Source organism: Anomaloglossus baeobatrachus, assembly GCF_048569485.1.
Source record: "Anomaloglossus baeobatrachus isolate aAnoBae1 chromosome 5 unlocalized genomic scaffold, aAnoBae1.hap1 SUPER_5_unloc_15, whole genome shotgun sequence".
Lineage (NCBI taxonomy): Eukaryota > Metazoa > Chordata > Amphibia > Anura > Aromobatidae > Anomaloglossus > Anomaloglossus baeobatrachus.
Genome location: NW_027441790.1, coordinates 96,856 through 113,301, shown reverse-complemented (window position 1 = coordinate 113,301; position 16,446 = coordinate 96,856). Strand labels below are relative to the sequence as shown.

General features: G+C 45.5%; 1 protein-coding gene across 1 annotated transcript; it reads right to left on the bottom strand.

Annotated features, from left to right (window-relative positions):
• Nucleotides 1-9,469: 9,469 nt before the first annotated feature.
• LOC142258872 (uncharacterized) lies at nucleotides 9,470-16,045 on the bottom strand. Its single transcript, XM_075331442.1, has 5 exons — nucleotides 15,973-16,045; nucleotides 15,664-15,843; nucleotides 15,459-15,582; nucleotides 15,262-15,375; nucleotides 9,470-11,279 (listed from the first exon to the last, which is right to left on the bottom strand). Exons 1-5 carry the CDS (start codon nucleotides 16,042-16,044, stop codon nucleotides 10,111-10,113), a joined length of 1,659 nt encoding a protein of 552 aa, XP_075187557.1. The 5' UTR covers nucleotide 16,045; the 3' UTR covers nucleotides 9,470-10,110.
• Nucleotides 16,046-16,446: the final 401 nt, after the last annotated feature.

The window sequence follows — 16,446 nt, the reverse complement described above, 5'->3', positions numbered from 1 at the left end:
CAAGGATTTAAAATATAACTTTTAATATCAATAATCTAAAATCATGATAGAACAAAGTGCAGTGCATGAATAAATAACAATAAATAGATAGATCTCACCCCGTTCTTCTCCTGAGGAGATCAGATACCACCGGAAAAATCCAAGGCAGAAGCGAGCCAAACTGGACATGAGGGGGAGGGGACCAGTATCAAAGTTCCTTACCCCTGTCGTGCCCCTGCAGAAAAAGCTTCCGCCCTTACAAGGGCAGCACCCAAGTCAGGAATGCTAACCCGATGAAAATGCACACCCTCCCAATGCGTTTCCCTCTCTGTGTAGTAAGAGAGTTCATTAGGGGAGAAAATATTCAAGTAAAGCCTGCAGTGGTAGGACATTACTACGCAAAGCACGTTAGTGGTACAAGTGTGTATGCTAATGGCCAGTGGGACGCTGTGTGCTGTTAGACCCACAACCTAAATAACCCTCATACCTCCTGCATCATCCGCAATCAGTGGTGCCACATGTTCGTGCAGTCCTCATAGTCGATCACCGATTCATGCAGGCAGCCCCCACTGCGCATGCCCATAGATCAATCGATCCATCTGCAGCGTTTACAGCAGCCTGAAAAGTCCACTGCGCATGCGTGGGCATTAGATTGATCCTGATTCAGTCAGGTAGTATTTCCGCGTTCCACTCATGGAACGCACATATCGTGCATGCGCGGCGCGTAACCTATTACTCATAAGGCACGCCTATCAGGCTGATATATTACTCCCGCACTCCACTCATGGAACGCATATATCGCGCATGCGTGGCGCATAACCCATTATTCATGTCAGGCTGATACATTACTACCGTGCTCCACAGGTGGAACACACGCACCGCGCATACGCGAACTGCGTTCAGTTATCACAAACCGCTCAAGCTGATCAATATTAGCCTACATAATTAGCATTGTGTGTCAAAGAATACATTTAGCTTGGCCACCCAGGTGCCATGTTCACATAGTGAGTTAGCAAAACATGCACATTTATTAACAGCGATCAAATATGAAACACCCATCATAGCATAACATTTAGCCGTGCACAGCATGTCAATTCTATTTTTTAAAAAAGTATTATTATGAATCTGATACTCTAGAGAGGCAAACAATGATAATAATTGTAATGAGTAATAACAAGGGGCCATATATACAGAGGGGCTAAGAGGTATATATATCCTATTGAATATTAATTCTTTAAAGAGGAAATACAGAGTCCAACAGTCAATTAATAAACACTGCAAAAGAGGGGGGGGGGATACAGAAAGGACACCCTCCTAGCCGTGTCCTATATCTATTAGAAGGTTGATATAAAAGCAATTGTAATACATAAACTTACATTATTGGGCCTGGGGGAGGGTTGTAACACCCAAAGAATCTGGTCTGGGCTCGTTTCCACAAAAGGGGCTAAACAACTTGATCAATAGCCCAGCTCAATGGATACCTTCAACCGTCAATCCCCAAACCACCCACCCCAGCCAGAGAAAAATCCCTTCTTTAGATAAAGCACCCAAAATTTATCTGGTCATTTAGACCCTCTGGGCGACATGTCCGCAACTTAAAAATCAACCTCGCCTCCTTTTGGAGGAGCAACCTATCCAGATTGCCCCCTCTCGGAGATGGTTTAACCTTCAAAATCCCCATAAAGACAATAGCTTCCCTGTTACCAAAGTGTTCTGAATTCATATGCCTGGAGATCGGGGTATCACGTTCGTTCCTGATATCGCCTAGGTGTTCTCCCACCCGTCGGCGAAACTCCCTAATGGTCTTCCCAACATACTGTTTACCACAAAGACAGGTGGTCAAGTATACAATGCCTTTGGTTCTGCAGTTTATGAAATCTCTGATCTTAAGACATTCACCCGTGACCGTACCTCTGAAGGTTTTACCTGTCTGGATGCGGTCACATGCCACACATGCCCCACACTTGAAACACCTAGTCGGCTTACCTGGGATCCAGGTGATTGGTTTTTCATGGGCCACAAAGTGACTGTGTGTAAGGCGGTCCCGTAGTGATCGATTTTTCCGGAACGTCACAGATGGTTGTGTGCCAATTACATCCGCAATGTCACCATCCATTTTTAGGATCCCCCAGTGCTGTTCCAATATCTGTCCAATCTGATTAGCACCCTTTGTGAAGGTCGTAATGAATCTTATTGTTTCACCACGCTCATCCCTTTTCTGTTTGAGAACAAGGAGTTGATTCCGATCCTGTATGAGCGAATGGTTATAGGCATCCTTAAGAATATGATTTGGATAGCCGTTGTCCAAAAAACATTCCCTAAGATCCTTAGCCTTCTCGACAAATTCCTCCCTACTGGAACAGTTCCATCTCAGACGTAAATATTGGCCCTTTGGGATTCCACGTCTGAGAGGGAATGGATGATGACTCTTACAATCAAGTAGAGGGAATTAGTCGCGGTGGGTTTCCTAAAAATAGTCGTCTGGAGTCCCCCCTGGGGATCTACCGAGACCAACAAATCCAGGAATGACAACTGTTTTGGATGAATGACATACGTAAACTTCAGACCTATAGAATTACAGTTTAGATCCTGTATAAAGTTTACAAATTCTTCCTGGGGGCCCTTCCACAACACAAAGACGTCATCTATAAACCGCGTCCAAATCTCGATCATACATGTATATTTGGACATTTCTTCGGAAAACACAGACGTCCTCCCACCAGCCCAGGAACAAGTTAGCATAGCAAGGAGCACAAGGGCTCCCCATCGCTGTGCCCCTGAGCTGGTGGTATATTGAGCCATCAAACGTTAGAAAATTGTTGTACAGAACAAAATGCAACAGAGAAAGGATCAGCCGATTATGAGCCTCAAACTGTTGACCTCGTGTTGATAGAAAGTATTCAATGGCTCTTATTCCCTGGTTATGGGGTATGGAAGAATAAAGACTCTCTACGTCAATACTGGCTAAAAGAGTTTCTGAATCAACTAGAACCCCTTCAATCCTCTTCATAAAATCCATACTGTCACGGATATAAGAGGGTAAGGATATCACAAAGGGGTTTAAGACTTCATCCAGATATATGCCCACGTTCTGTGCAATGCTACCCACACCTGATACAATTGGTCTGCCCCTCAGGGGTGTGACCCCCTTGTGGACCTTGGGCAGTATATAGAACGTGGACATAACTGGGAATTCAGGGAACAGGAATGAAAATTCATCATCATTTAATAGCCCGTCAGTCTTTGCTTTACTCAATAAATCTCTCAAGGATTTTTTAGAAAGTTCCAAAGGATTACCAGAGACCCTTTTATAAGTGGCAGTATCCCTTAGTATCTCAATACAAATTTTCCGATAGTCCTGTGAGTCCATTACCACTATATTGCCCCCCTTATCGGAGGGCTTTATAGTGATCGTGGTTTCCTTCTCTAAAACACAAAGGGTGTTACGGTTGCTGCGAGCACTGGAGACTATGTCCAGATTTCTTGCTACTGCACATGTGCGAGCGCTGGAGACTAAGTCCAGATTTCTTGCTACTGCACATGTGCGAGCGCCGGAGACTAAGTCCTATCTTGGAGCCATTGCACATGTGCGGGTGACATCATCGCTGAAACGAGGTCACATGTCTCTGACACCTTCTATGCCGATTGGTCGCTGGTCATGTGCTAGTGACGCCTTGCTCGGTGATAGGCCAGCATGACGTCACTCCTGTCGTTCTGGCAGCGGATTGGCTCTGGTGTCCTCCATCTTGGATGAGGCACAGAGTCTATATAAGACCCTGACACACGCCGCATGGCGCTCAGTCCTCTTGGTTCATGCATAAGAGTAGACGCTCTGTGCGCGTTCCTCTAGGCATTCCTCTGTCTATGCTAGGTGAGCGCTACCAGCAGGGTAGCGTTCTTATACCTTACAGCTTCGGCTGCTGTCCGTATCCTTACCTCTTAGAGGAGCGGACATAGGCAGGTGCCTGAGGCACATGGTCTGGCTGGGCCTTGTGATTCGACTCGTAGGTGGACGTTGCCGCTAGAGTAACGTTCCTTATACTGCGTCTGGCAGTTGTTCGTATCCTCGCACACTAGGGGAGCGAACAGAGGTAGGAGCTTTGTGCGGCTTACGCTGCTGTTCGTCTCTTTTGCACCACTAGAAGAGCGGACCTAGGCAGGTGCCATATCTAGTGGTTCGTGTCCTCGCACACTAGTGGAGCGAACGCAGGTAGGAGCTTTGTGCGGCTTACGCTGCTGTTCGTCTCTTTTGCACCACTAGAAGAGCGGACCTAGGTAGGTGCCATTTCGCACACATTGCCTTTGTCTCTGTGATTATTAACAGAGATCATTCCACACACCCTCCAAGTAAGGGAGGAATTGCTTTACTTACTTATTATATCCTTCTGTGAGTTAACAGAGGTATTGCACTCTGCCATAGTCTGCAGCAGAGTCTTTGCACGGTGGACCCTGACTGTCTGATACTCCTTTAGGTTATTATCAGACAACCCCCCATAACAAAGGGCCTCCATCTCTGCTTTAGTGAGATTGTTATTTTGTGTTAAGAGATTATGGACTCCAGACTTCCGTACGGGAGCTAATGGTTCAGGGAGAACCACAAAAGATGCACGAACATCCCGGGTCACTAAATTCAAAAAGATGTCGATAGCTGAAACATCCGTAGCAATTGGAGGCATTTTAGTGCTTGGATTTTTCAACTTAGTAAAAGGACCCGCTCCCGTGTCATTGGTAATAGGTACATCCAAATCTACCAAGAGTAACATCCCCTAACATGTCAGAGGGTATGCTTAGTTCCTCACATAACCGATTGTCTTTCAACTTGAAAAAATGTTTCCAACGGAGCTTTCTTACAAATAAATTCAAATCGACAATGAAATCAAAAACAGACATGTCACTCATAGAAACAAACGAAAGCCCCTTGCTTAGAAACGCCATTTCCGAGTTGGTGAGGGGTCGCTTGGACAAATTAATGATTTGGGAGTCTATACCTAGCCTTTTGTTTTTTGGCTCCTGAGGAAATGCTGCCTCTCTAAAAAACTGTTTAGACCCAGTAAGAAAATTGGCGAGCATTCCTAGAGTTCCCTTTCTGGAGCCTCTTGCCTCTCTGTTGACCAAATAGATTAGAATGCCTACTTTTGGAGTCCGAAGCCTCCGTTTCAGTGGATGAGAGGTCAGATTCTCACTCTCTAGGGGTTGTCCTCTCAGCTGCAGCAAGTTGGTAAACCTTATTCTCCTTAAAATCCTGGAGGTCACGGACAAACTGTTTATGCTTCTTCTCTTTGATACAATATTGATATTTTTCTACTTTGTTTTGCAGAAGATTTTCTTTTGATGTATAGTCAGTCTCGCCCTGAAAGGTCTTAATATGGTCAATTTGTTATTTTAATTTATTAAGAGCCTCAAGGCAGACCTTTTCCTCTGTCAAAAGAAGTTTCATAAATCTCAAAGAGCTAGCCGTAGCCTCTCTTTCCCATGCACTGATCAGCTGAGAAGTACGACACCTAGGTGCTGGCAATAGGGAAATATGTAAACCTCTCAGGACTATCCCGTTTTTCAAATAGTTGTCCAAGCTTTGCAACTCCCACCAACTCGTTATTTGTTCTTTATAGGTTTTCGTAATCTCTTTAAATACTGTTGTGCAAAATCTTTTTTTGTGCAAAATCTTTCTCAGAAAAAATCTCTCTAGCTTCAGTGAGCTATGAAGAGGTGTCAGGTGCAGATGCCAGAAAACCAGCCATGCCAAGTGTTATTAACTCAATAGAAAAGCAATCCTGCCGCAACGGCAAAACAGTACAGCCAAAATCCTGATTGGAATATCAGTTAAAGCAAGGATTTAAAATATAACTTTTAATATCAATAATCTAAAATCATGATAGAACAAAGTGCACTACAGTGCAGGAATAAATAACAATAGATAGATAGATCTCACCCAGTTCTTCTCCTGAGGAGATCAGATACCACCGGAAAAATCCAAGACAGAAGCGAGCCAAACTGGACATGAGGGGGAGGGGACCAGTATAAAAGTTCCTTACCCCTGTCGTGCCCCTGCAGAAAAAGCTTCTGCCCTTACAAGGGCAGCACCCAAGTCAGGAATGCTAACCCGATGAAAATGCACACCCTCCCAACGCATTTCCCTCTCTGTGTAGTAAGAGAGTTCATCAGGGGAGAAAATATTCAAGTAAAGCCTGCAGTGGCAGGACAATACTACACAAAGCACGTTAGTAGTACAAGTGTGTATGCTAATGGCCAGTGGGACGCTGTGTGCTGTTAGACCCACAACCTATACCCCTCATACCTCCTGCATCATCCGCAATCAGTGGTGCCACATGTTCGTGCAGTCCTCATAGTCGATCACCGATTCATGCAGGCAGCCCCCACTGCGCATGCCCATAGATCAATCGATCCATCTGCAGCGTTTACAGCAGCCTGAAAAGTCCACTGCGTGAGCATTAGATTGATCCCGATTCACTCAGGTAGTATTTCCGCGTTCCACTCATGGAACGCACATATCGCGCATGCGCGGCACGTAACCTATTACTTATAAGGCACTCCTATCAGGCTGATGCATTACTTCCGCGCTCCACTCATGGAACGCACATATCGCGCATGCGCGGCGTATAACCCATTATTCATGTCAGGCTGATACATTACTTGATTCAGAAACTCTTTTAGCCAGTATTGACGTAGAGAGTCTTTATTCTTCCATACCCCATAACCAGGGAATGAGAGTCATTGAATACTTTCTATCAATACGAGGTCAACAGTTTGAGGCTCATAATCGGCTGATCCTTTCTCTGTTGCATTTTGTTCTGTACAACAATTTTCTAACGTTTGATGGCTCAATATACCACCAGCTCAGGGGCACAGCGATGGGGAGCCCTTGTGCTCCCTGCTACGCTAACTTGTTCCTGGGCTGGTGGGAGGACGTCTATGTGTTTTCCGAAGAAATGTCCAAATATACATGTATGATCGAGATTTGGACGCGGTTTATAGATGACGTCTTTGTGTTGTGGAAGAGCCCCCAGGAAGAATTTGTAAACTTTATACAGGATCTAAACTGTAATTCTATAGGTCTGAAGTTTACGTATGCCATTCATCCAAAACAGTTGTCATTCCTGGATTTGTTGGTCTCGGTAGATCCCCAGGGGGGACTCCTGACGACTATTTTTAGGAAACCCACCGCGACTAATTCCCTCCTTGATTGGAAGAGTCATCATCCGTTCCCTCTCAGACGTGGAATCCCAAAGGGCCAATATTTACGTCTGAGATGGAACTGTTCCAGTAGGGAGGAATTTGTCAAGGGCTATCCAAATCATATTTTTAAGGATGCCTATCACCATTTGCTCATACAGGATCGGAATCAACTCCTTGTTCCCAAACAGAAAAGGGATGAGCGTGGTGAAACAATAAGATTCATTACGACCTTCACAAAGGGTGCTAATCAGATTGGACAGATATTGGAACAGCACTGGGGATCCTAAAAATGGATGGTGACATTGCGGATGTAATTGGCACACAACCATCTGTGACGTTCCGGAAAAATCGATCACTACGGGACCGCCTTACACACAGTCACTTTGTAGCCCCTGAAAAACCAATCACCTGGATCCCAAGTAAGCCGACTAGGTGTTTCAAGTGTGGGGCATGTGTGGCATGTGACCGCATCCAGACGGGTAAAACCTTCAGAGGTACGGTCACGGGTGAATGTCTTAAGATCAGAGATTTCATAAACTGCAGAACCAAAAGGCATTGTATACTTGGCCACCTGCCATTGTGGTAAACAGTATGTTGGGAAGACCATTAGGGAGTTTCGCCGACGGGTGTGAGAACACCTAGGCGATATCAGGAACGAACATGATACCCCGATATCCAGGCAAATGAATTCAGAACACTTCGGTAACAGGGAAACTATTGTTTTTATGGGGATTTTGAAGGTTAAACCATCTCCGAGAGGGGGCAATCTGGATAGGTTGCTTCTCCAAAAGGAGGCGAGGTTGATTTTTAAGTTGCGACATGTCGCCCAGAGGGTCTAAATGACCTGGGCTATTGATCAAGTTGTTTAGCCCCTTTTGTGGAAACGAGCCCAGACCAGATTCTTTGGGTGTTACATTATTGGGCCTGGGGGAGGGTTGTAAGTTTATGTATTACAATTGCTTTATATCAACCTTCTAATAGATATAGGACACGGCTAGGAGGGTGTCCTTTCTGTATCCCCCCCCTCTTTTGCAGTGTTGATTGACTGTTGGGCTCTGTATTTCCTCTTTAAAGAATTAATATTCAATAGGATCTATATACCTCTTAGCCCCTCTGTATATATGGTACCTTGTTATTACTCATTACAATTATTACCATTGTTTGCCTCTCTAGAGTATCATATTCATAATAATACTTTTTTAAAAATAGAATTGACATGCTGTGCACGGCTAAATGATATGCTATGATGGGCGTTTCATATTTGATCGCTGTTAATAAATGTGCATGTTTGCTAACTCACTATGTGAACATGGCGCCTGGGTGGCCAAGCTAAATGTATTCTTTGACACACAATGCTAATTATGTGGGCTAATATTGATCGGCTTGGGCGGTTTGTGATAACTGAACGCAGTTCGCGCATGCAGGGTGCGTGCCTTCCACCTGTGGAGCGCGGTAGTAATGTATCAGCCTGACATGAATAATGGGTTATGCGCCACGCATGCGCGATATGTGCGTTCCATGGGTGGAGCGCGGAAGTAATGCATCAGCCTGATAGGAGTGCCTTATAAGTAATAGGTTACGCGCCGCGCATGCGCGATATGTGCGTTCCATGGGTGGAACGCGGAAATACCACCTGACTGAATCAGGATCAATCTAATGCCCACGCATGCGCAGTGGACTTTTCAGGCTGCTGTAAAACGCTGCAGATGGATCGATTGATCTATGGGCATGCGCAGTGGGGGCCACCTGCATGAATCGGTGATCAACTATGAGGACTGCACGAACATGTGGCACCACTGATTGTGGATGATGCAGGAGGTATGAGGGGTATAGGTTGTGGGTCTAACAGCACACAGCGTCCCACTGGCCATTAGCATACACACTTGTACCACTAACGTGCTTTGTGTAGTATTGTCCTGCCACTGCAGGCTTTACTTGAATATTTTCTCCCCTGATGAACTCTCTTACTACACAGAGAGGTAAACGCATTGGGAGGGTGTGCATTTTCATTGGGTTAGCATTCCTGACTTGGGTGCTGCCCTTGTAAGGGTGGAAGCTTTTCTGCAGGGGCATGACAGGGGTAAGGAACTTTGATACTGGTCCCCTCCCCCTCTTGTCCAGTTTGGCTCGCTTCTGCCTTGGATTTTTCCGGTGGTATCTGATCTCCTCAGGAGAAGAACTGGTTGAGATCTATCTATTTATTGTTATTTATTCATGCACTGCACTTTGTTCTATCATGATTTTAGATTATTGATATTAAAAGTTATATTTTAAATCCTTGCTTTAACCGACATATATACTAGGGCAAGAGCCATATATACCAGGATGGGGATCATATATACCAGGATGGGATAAAAATGGGCAACATATATACCAGGATGAAAGACACATATATGGAAGACACATATACCTGGAAGGGGCCAAGAATGGGGAACACTAGTACTGAATTGGGGGATTTTCTCCCTGTAACAGTGTCAGCAGCAGATTCCCCCCCATAACAATGCTTCATGACTACATTTTTTGCGTTAATTTCTTCCCTATATTCCTCTTTCAAAACCTAGGTGTGTCTTATGGTCTAAAAAAAAATACAATAATTTCTAAAAAGAAAGGAAATGTTTTTTTCCCTCACCAATTCTTACTTGAGCAATTGTAGCCGATTTTTGGAAAAAAAACCTTTGAATTACATCATGATGGCTTCTCCCGTGTGACTGATCTGACAACAGGACCTGATTAATGATAAAAACATTTGTCAAATTCTGTAAGCAAGGATGGCTGCCCTGGCCTGTTGGTTTTCTGATGTCGGCAAGACTTGCTTTACCAGTTAAACATTTCAATTTCACAACATGAAAAAGGTTCCTTCTCTGTACAACTTTTTCGCGTTTAACAAGATCTGATTTCTGAGAATTACATTTTCCACATTCAGAACATAAAAATGGTTTATTTTGTGTGATTTTTTTGATGGTGAACAAGACCTGATTTCCTAGTAAAACATTTCCCACATTCCAGGCATGAAAACAGCTTCTCTCCTGTGTGAGATCTTTGATGCACAACAAGTTCTGATTTCTGAATAAAACATTTCCCACATTCTGAACATGAAAATGGCTTCTCCCCTGTATGAGATATTTGATGCCTAACAAAAGCCGATTTGTGAATAAAACATTTCCCACATTCTGAACATGAAAATGGCTTCTCCCCTATATGAAATTTTTGATGCCTAAGAAGTTCTGATTTCCGAATAAAACATTTCCCACATTCTGAACATGAAAATGGCGTCTCCCCTGTATGAGATATTTGATGCCTAACAAAAGCCGATTTGTGAATAAAACATTTCCCACATTCTGAACATGAAAATGGCTTCTCCCCGGTGTGATATCTTTGATGCACAACAAGATCTGATTTCTGAATAAAACATTTCCCACATTCTGAACATGAAAATGGCTTCTCCCCTGTGTGAGTTTTTTGATGGATATTAAGACTTAATTTCCTAGTAAAACATTTACCACATTCCAAGCATGAAAATGGCTTCGCCCCTGTGTGAGATCTTTGATGCCTAACAAGATTTGATTTCCGAATAAAACATTTCCCACATTCTGAACATGAAAAAGGCTTCTCCCCTGTGTGAATTCTTTGATGCTCAATAAGTTCTGATTTCCGAATTAAATATTTCCCACATTCTGAACATGAAAATGGCTTCTCCCCGGTGTGATATCTTTGATGCACAACAAGATCTGATTTCTGAATAAAACATTTCCCACATTCTGAACATGAAAATGGCTTCTCCCCTGTGTGAGTTTTTTGATGGATATTAAGATGTGATTTCCTGGTAAAACATTTCCCACATTTTGAACATGAAAATGGTTTGTCCCTTGTAGGAGCCGTTTCATGTTCCACATTCCTTCTGTATCTTTTATTTTGCTTACAATTCTGTGATAAATCCGAATTTTGGACTTGTTTGAAAAGATCAGATGATAAAGCTTTCCGGGGAAGGACTGGAGGTATATCTGGGACAACAGCATGCTCTTCATATGTATCATGTGTGATACTTTCATCATCTGTTTTAAATTCTAAAGATAATAGATTTCCATCTGAACTCTGAGTACAGTCATCTGTTAAAAATAAACACAATGTTATTATTTTTTAATGATATCTTGAAAGTACTTTTTTTTTTAAACCATAACATTAGAAATTAAATTAGGAAAAAATGTTTTGTCCATAAATCTGTTGTCCAATTTCGACATCTAAAGGCCGCTTTACACACTGCGACATCGCTAGCGATGTCGCTAGCTATCGCACCCGCCCCCGTCGTGCGTGCGTTACGGGCCAATCGTTGCCCGTGGCGAACAATATCGCTAGTACGCATCACATGCTCATACCTTCCTAACGACGTCGCTGTGGCCGGCGAACAAACTCTTTTTTAAGGGGGTGGTGTTACGAATTGGCGCCGCCATAGCCGCAAGCAGCCTGCTGCGGTTCCAGTTGCGCCCAGGCGCCGGCTGCCGTTTTTGGCCGTGCCTCGGGTCGTCCAGCTGGCTGCTTGCACCTCCACGTCTAAGTGTGCAGAGGCGGCTAGTGCGCATGCGTGTGCCGATTTACTCCAGCCGGAGCCTAAGTCCAGTGTTTCGCCTAGTGAGCATGCTCAACCTGATAGTGCCATTTCTGAGGCTAAGTCCTCGGTTCGGGCTGCTGAGCATGCCCCTACACCTAGTGCGAGAAGCCTCTTTGCACAGGTGCTTGGACTGCGTGCTGTGTCTAAGTCCTGTGTTGTGCCTACTGAGCATGCTCAGGCTGATAGTCTGATTTCTGAGACTGTTGTCTAGGCTACTGAGCATGCTCAGGCACTTAGTGCATTGGAGGCAAAGTCCGGGAAGGACTTCACTGGGCATGTCCGTGAGGTGGCAGGCCTTGATAGGCCAGAGGGCATCAGGTGTCCTAATGATGTGGCCACTCCGGACTATGAGGCCCAGCCCTATGACACGACACCTCACCATTGGTCGTCAGACGATGACTGGTGAAGTGTTTGGGTGTGGCTGCCATGAGGTCATCAGTGACGTGGCGGCTTAGGATAGGCCGCTTGTGACGTCGCTGATGACATGGCACTCTGCTGTTGGTCCCTGGAGGTGCCATTGTGGTCCACCCTGGGTTTGGGGCGGACCCAGGTTATAAAAAGGGGCTGGAGACAACATGGAGGTGCGCAGTCTTCACATTTGCTCAGTCAGAGCACACCTCCATGTTAGAGCCTCATTGCGGCATAAGCCTTTGTTCGGAAGCGGTAGGTAGGGTTAGGCGAACGGTGCCTGTCACGCCAAGATTCGTGGCTCAGCACATCAGGGTCAGGCGCCGTGCTTCCCTCCTGCCGCTTCAGTCTTGCTGTAGCAGCCCAGTGGCGTTAACTGGGCTGCGGCTGATGCGCCTCCTGTCCAATTGTGCCCCCTACGCACACGGACAACGCACCTGCTGCGCCACCAGTCCGGTTGTGCCCCCTACGCGCACGGACAGCGTACCCCAGGACCCCTGTGGAGTTAATAGGGTGTTCCTTATCCTCCTCGGCTTCCCGGTCAACGCTACTGGTGTAATCATCTGGCCTGACGTGTCCTTCACACACGTGGCCAGTCGAGAGGTGACCAGAAACGCTAATCGGAGGACCGCTCGGCCTGACGTGTCCTACACACGTGGCCGACAGGGCGCTTCGTGGCGGTCTTCTGGTCATCGCTACCTGGTCACCACCCGGCCTGACGTGTTCCCTGCACACGTGGTTGGTGTAGCGCCAGGTGCACCAAAACGCTAACCGGATTGTCGTCCGGTCTGACGTGTCTTTCTCTACACGCGTGACCGGTTCCCAGATTCCCTGGGTTATCTCGGAGCCATCTAGCTCTATAGTCTCCGCCTAACCCTCAAGTGCCAGCAGCTCCTTTGTCATCTGGAGCACGGTGGGCCCCGACTGACGATTAGGATATATATCCCCTGGTCCTAATCTGAAGGTCCCCCCGTAACAGGTGGTTCGTGCGGCGTCACAGCAACATCACACAGCGGGCCACCAATAGAAGCGGAGGGGCGGAGAGCAGCCGCATGAACGTCACTCCCATCTCGTTGCCAGAGGACGCAGGAATGCTGCTGTTCATCGTTCCCGGGGTGTCACATGTAGCGATGTGTGCTGTCTCAGGAACGACGAACAACCTGTGTCCTGAATGAGCAACGATATTTGGGAAAGGAACGACGTGTCAAAAATCAACGATTTTTGCTGCTTTTTGGATCGTTAGCGGTCGCTCGTAGGAGTCACACGCAACGATGTTGTTAACAACGCCGGATGTGCATCACAAATTCTGTGACCCCAGCGATATCTCGTTAGCGATGTTGTTGCGTGTAACGGGGCCTTAAGAGTTACATCTTCGTTAATTTCAATCTCCCATTCCTAGCACCAGTTCTCTGGAATGTGCTACAGTAAATAATTAACTGTCACAATATGACTGCAGGATAATGAGGGACAGTTGCTATAATGTCCCTCACGCTAGGGGACCCTAAACTATTCCTAACCTCACGATTACCCCTTAAGATGGAGATGCCTAAGTCCCGTGACTTACTGTTCTCCTGACCAAATCTAATCTGTTATCTTTCGGGAAAGAAAGGGGCAGGAATATGATGGAAACATAGATTAAGACAAATGGGACACATTGCAAATTCACAGAAATAAACAGTGAGAGACTAAGGAGAAAAGCAAGAGCAGAAAGGCAGCAACAAAAAGACAACAGGGGTTAACACCACAACAGTCCACAGCAATAATACACAACAACCAACCGTAAGTCTGGATCACAACACCTCACCAGAACAGTATAGGTAACCTATAGCTTGCATTAATTAAATAATCCAGCCAGCTTATACAGAAGGGGAGCGATACTTTCTCCTCTACAGCATGTGATCAAAGACATTAACAAGCAGCCCAGCAGAGAATAACTCTTGCTAGCCTGCCCAAGCCTGTGGTTAGACGCCTGCGTCTCCCTGCGCTGCTCACAGACATCAGAGAAGTGAACATGCAGAGTACCAGAATCTACAATTTCCACAGATCCTGACGCCGCCATGACAGTTCGCAAAACCTGCAAAAATCTCCTTGTAACATTGATCCACAACATAGACAATTTCAAAGATATTTTTTTTCAAAGACGAGCATAAAATAGTTATAGACAGATGCCGGATATTTAACGGGGTTGTCCGGGACTATAACGTTGCTGGCCTATCCTTAGGCTTTGTAACCAAAGCAGGTAGCAGGGTCTTCCAGTCAAACATTAGGGCTCCAATTCATCAAGACCGGTGATGGACACTGAAAAATGACGTCAGGGACTGCAGTGAAATCTCTGTCATAGGGAACGCCGCAGTTTGTTATGAATTAGAGAAGCGGTGGCATCACACCCTTCTTCTGGCCAAGCTCTGCCCATTTTGGCAAAGCTGGTTACAATTGGCAAGAACACACACCAGCCTTTGGTCACATGACATGATGTCAAAAAGGTCCTTAAGCAGTCCTATAATTGGCATATAAACACTGGGCCCCTAGGAGAATGGGGGCCTGTGAAATTGTCCAGTTTGCGCTCCCTTTCCCCTAATGCCAGTCCTGCATGCCAACCTGTGTCCTGTTCAATTCATTTAGACTCCTGCAATTAAGAGACCTTTGGTTACCTCATGTCATATGACTTTGAAGCCATCAAAGGTCCTTAAACAGTCAACCTTAGAATACAACTGATAGGGACCCTAAGAGAGTGGATTTCCTAAGAAATTGCACAGCTTGACTCTCCCAACGCTGGCCCTGACTCTAACTAGGGCTTATTCTTGGAGTAGGGCTTATATTTCAAGTATTCTCTAAAAATCCCATAAAATCATGCTAGGTCTTATTTTCAGTGGTCGTATTTTCTGTGAAACAGGGTATTCATGAACCCTCTGCAGGTCTTTGAGTTGCCATCATAATGACATAGAGAAGACACTAGAAACAAACAGCAGAAGAAGCAGAAGCAAAGAAAATACAGCTGATAAAACCCAGAGCAGAAAACCTAAAAATGTAAACACACAATTAGTGCAGAAAGTACATGAGTAGATATCTCTTACTGGATAGATCTGGAGGAAACACATCCTGAAGAACATCGGGGTCTTCTTGTTTACAGTCCTGTGGGAGAAGAGGACGGGGACATCTCTCTGGTGTTGTCCTCTTACTGGATAGAGCTGGAGGAGACACATACAGGGACTGAATTCATTCCTTACATACAGATAATTATAGGCCGTGTGTATTTAGTCCTGTCTATTACCTGGTGATGTGAGGGGCTGGGGAACCTCCATCATGACGTCCTTGTACAGATCTTTGTGTCCTTCTAAATACTCCCACTCCTCCATGGAGAAATAGACGGTGACGTCCTGACACCTTATAGGAACCTGACACATACAATGATACCGTCACCCCCGATCCCTTCATAGCGTTACTGTATAATGTCCCAGCATTCCCAGCAGTGTCACCTCTCCAGTCAGCAGCTCAAGCATCTTGTAGGTGAGTTCTAGGATCTTCTGGTCATTGATGTCCTCATGTATCGGGGGGTGAGGTGGAGGCCCCGTGATTGGGCTCAGGGGTCTTCCCCATCCCTCAGACACAGGGGCCTGACAGCGCTCAGTAGAGGTCTTCTTCACTACTGTGTAATCCTGGTTATGGAGAGACACAGTAATAAATCTCACTCCAGACATTTCCAGAGTCCTCACCTCTCCAGTTCTATCCATCTGTTATTCCCATAGATAAGAATGGTGTAATGTGACGTCATCAGAATCTCTCACCTCTCCAGTAAGCTGGAAGAGGATCTCTAGGGTGAGGTGTAATGTCCTCTCCGCCATCTTGTCCCTGTCCATATCCATCCTTGATGGGTCAATCAGGAGAATTCTCGTATATAGAAGATCTCCACTGAGAGGATCCAATATTGTAGGGACCTGAATGGGGAGAAGAGGACGATGTAACATCATAAAGAATCCGGTGTAATAATACAATTACTGGAGATAACTGTTCACTAGATAGGGATGATTGCCGCGCTGCCATGAGGAGTCCAGACTAACTCTGCTGCCTTATTACACTGAATGGATCCTTTGAGGGTTTCTTGTGAATCATGTCATTTGAAGAATTACATGTAAACCTGTCATGCTAATAGGATTAGGAGAAGGGCGTAACCTCACTGCGCCCTGAACCAGGCTTATCCGGAGGGGCATGATTAAGTGCCTACCCAGTCATCACCAGAGCCTCTGAGGTTGGACTTTGCT

Coding starts and splice junctions, on each gene's coding strand:
- LOC142258872 (XM_075331442.1), bottom strand. CDS start 16,044: ATGGACAGGGACAAGATGGCGGAGAGGACATTACACCTCACCCTAGAG. Junction 15,844..15,972: donor TCTTCCAGCTTACTGGAGAG/GTGAGAGATTCT, acceptor CTCCATAACCAG/GATTACACAGTAGTGAAGAA. Junction 15,376..15,458: donor CCAGCCCCTCACATCACCAG/GTAATAGACAGG, acceptor TGTCTCCTCCAG/CTCTATCCAGTAAGAGGACA.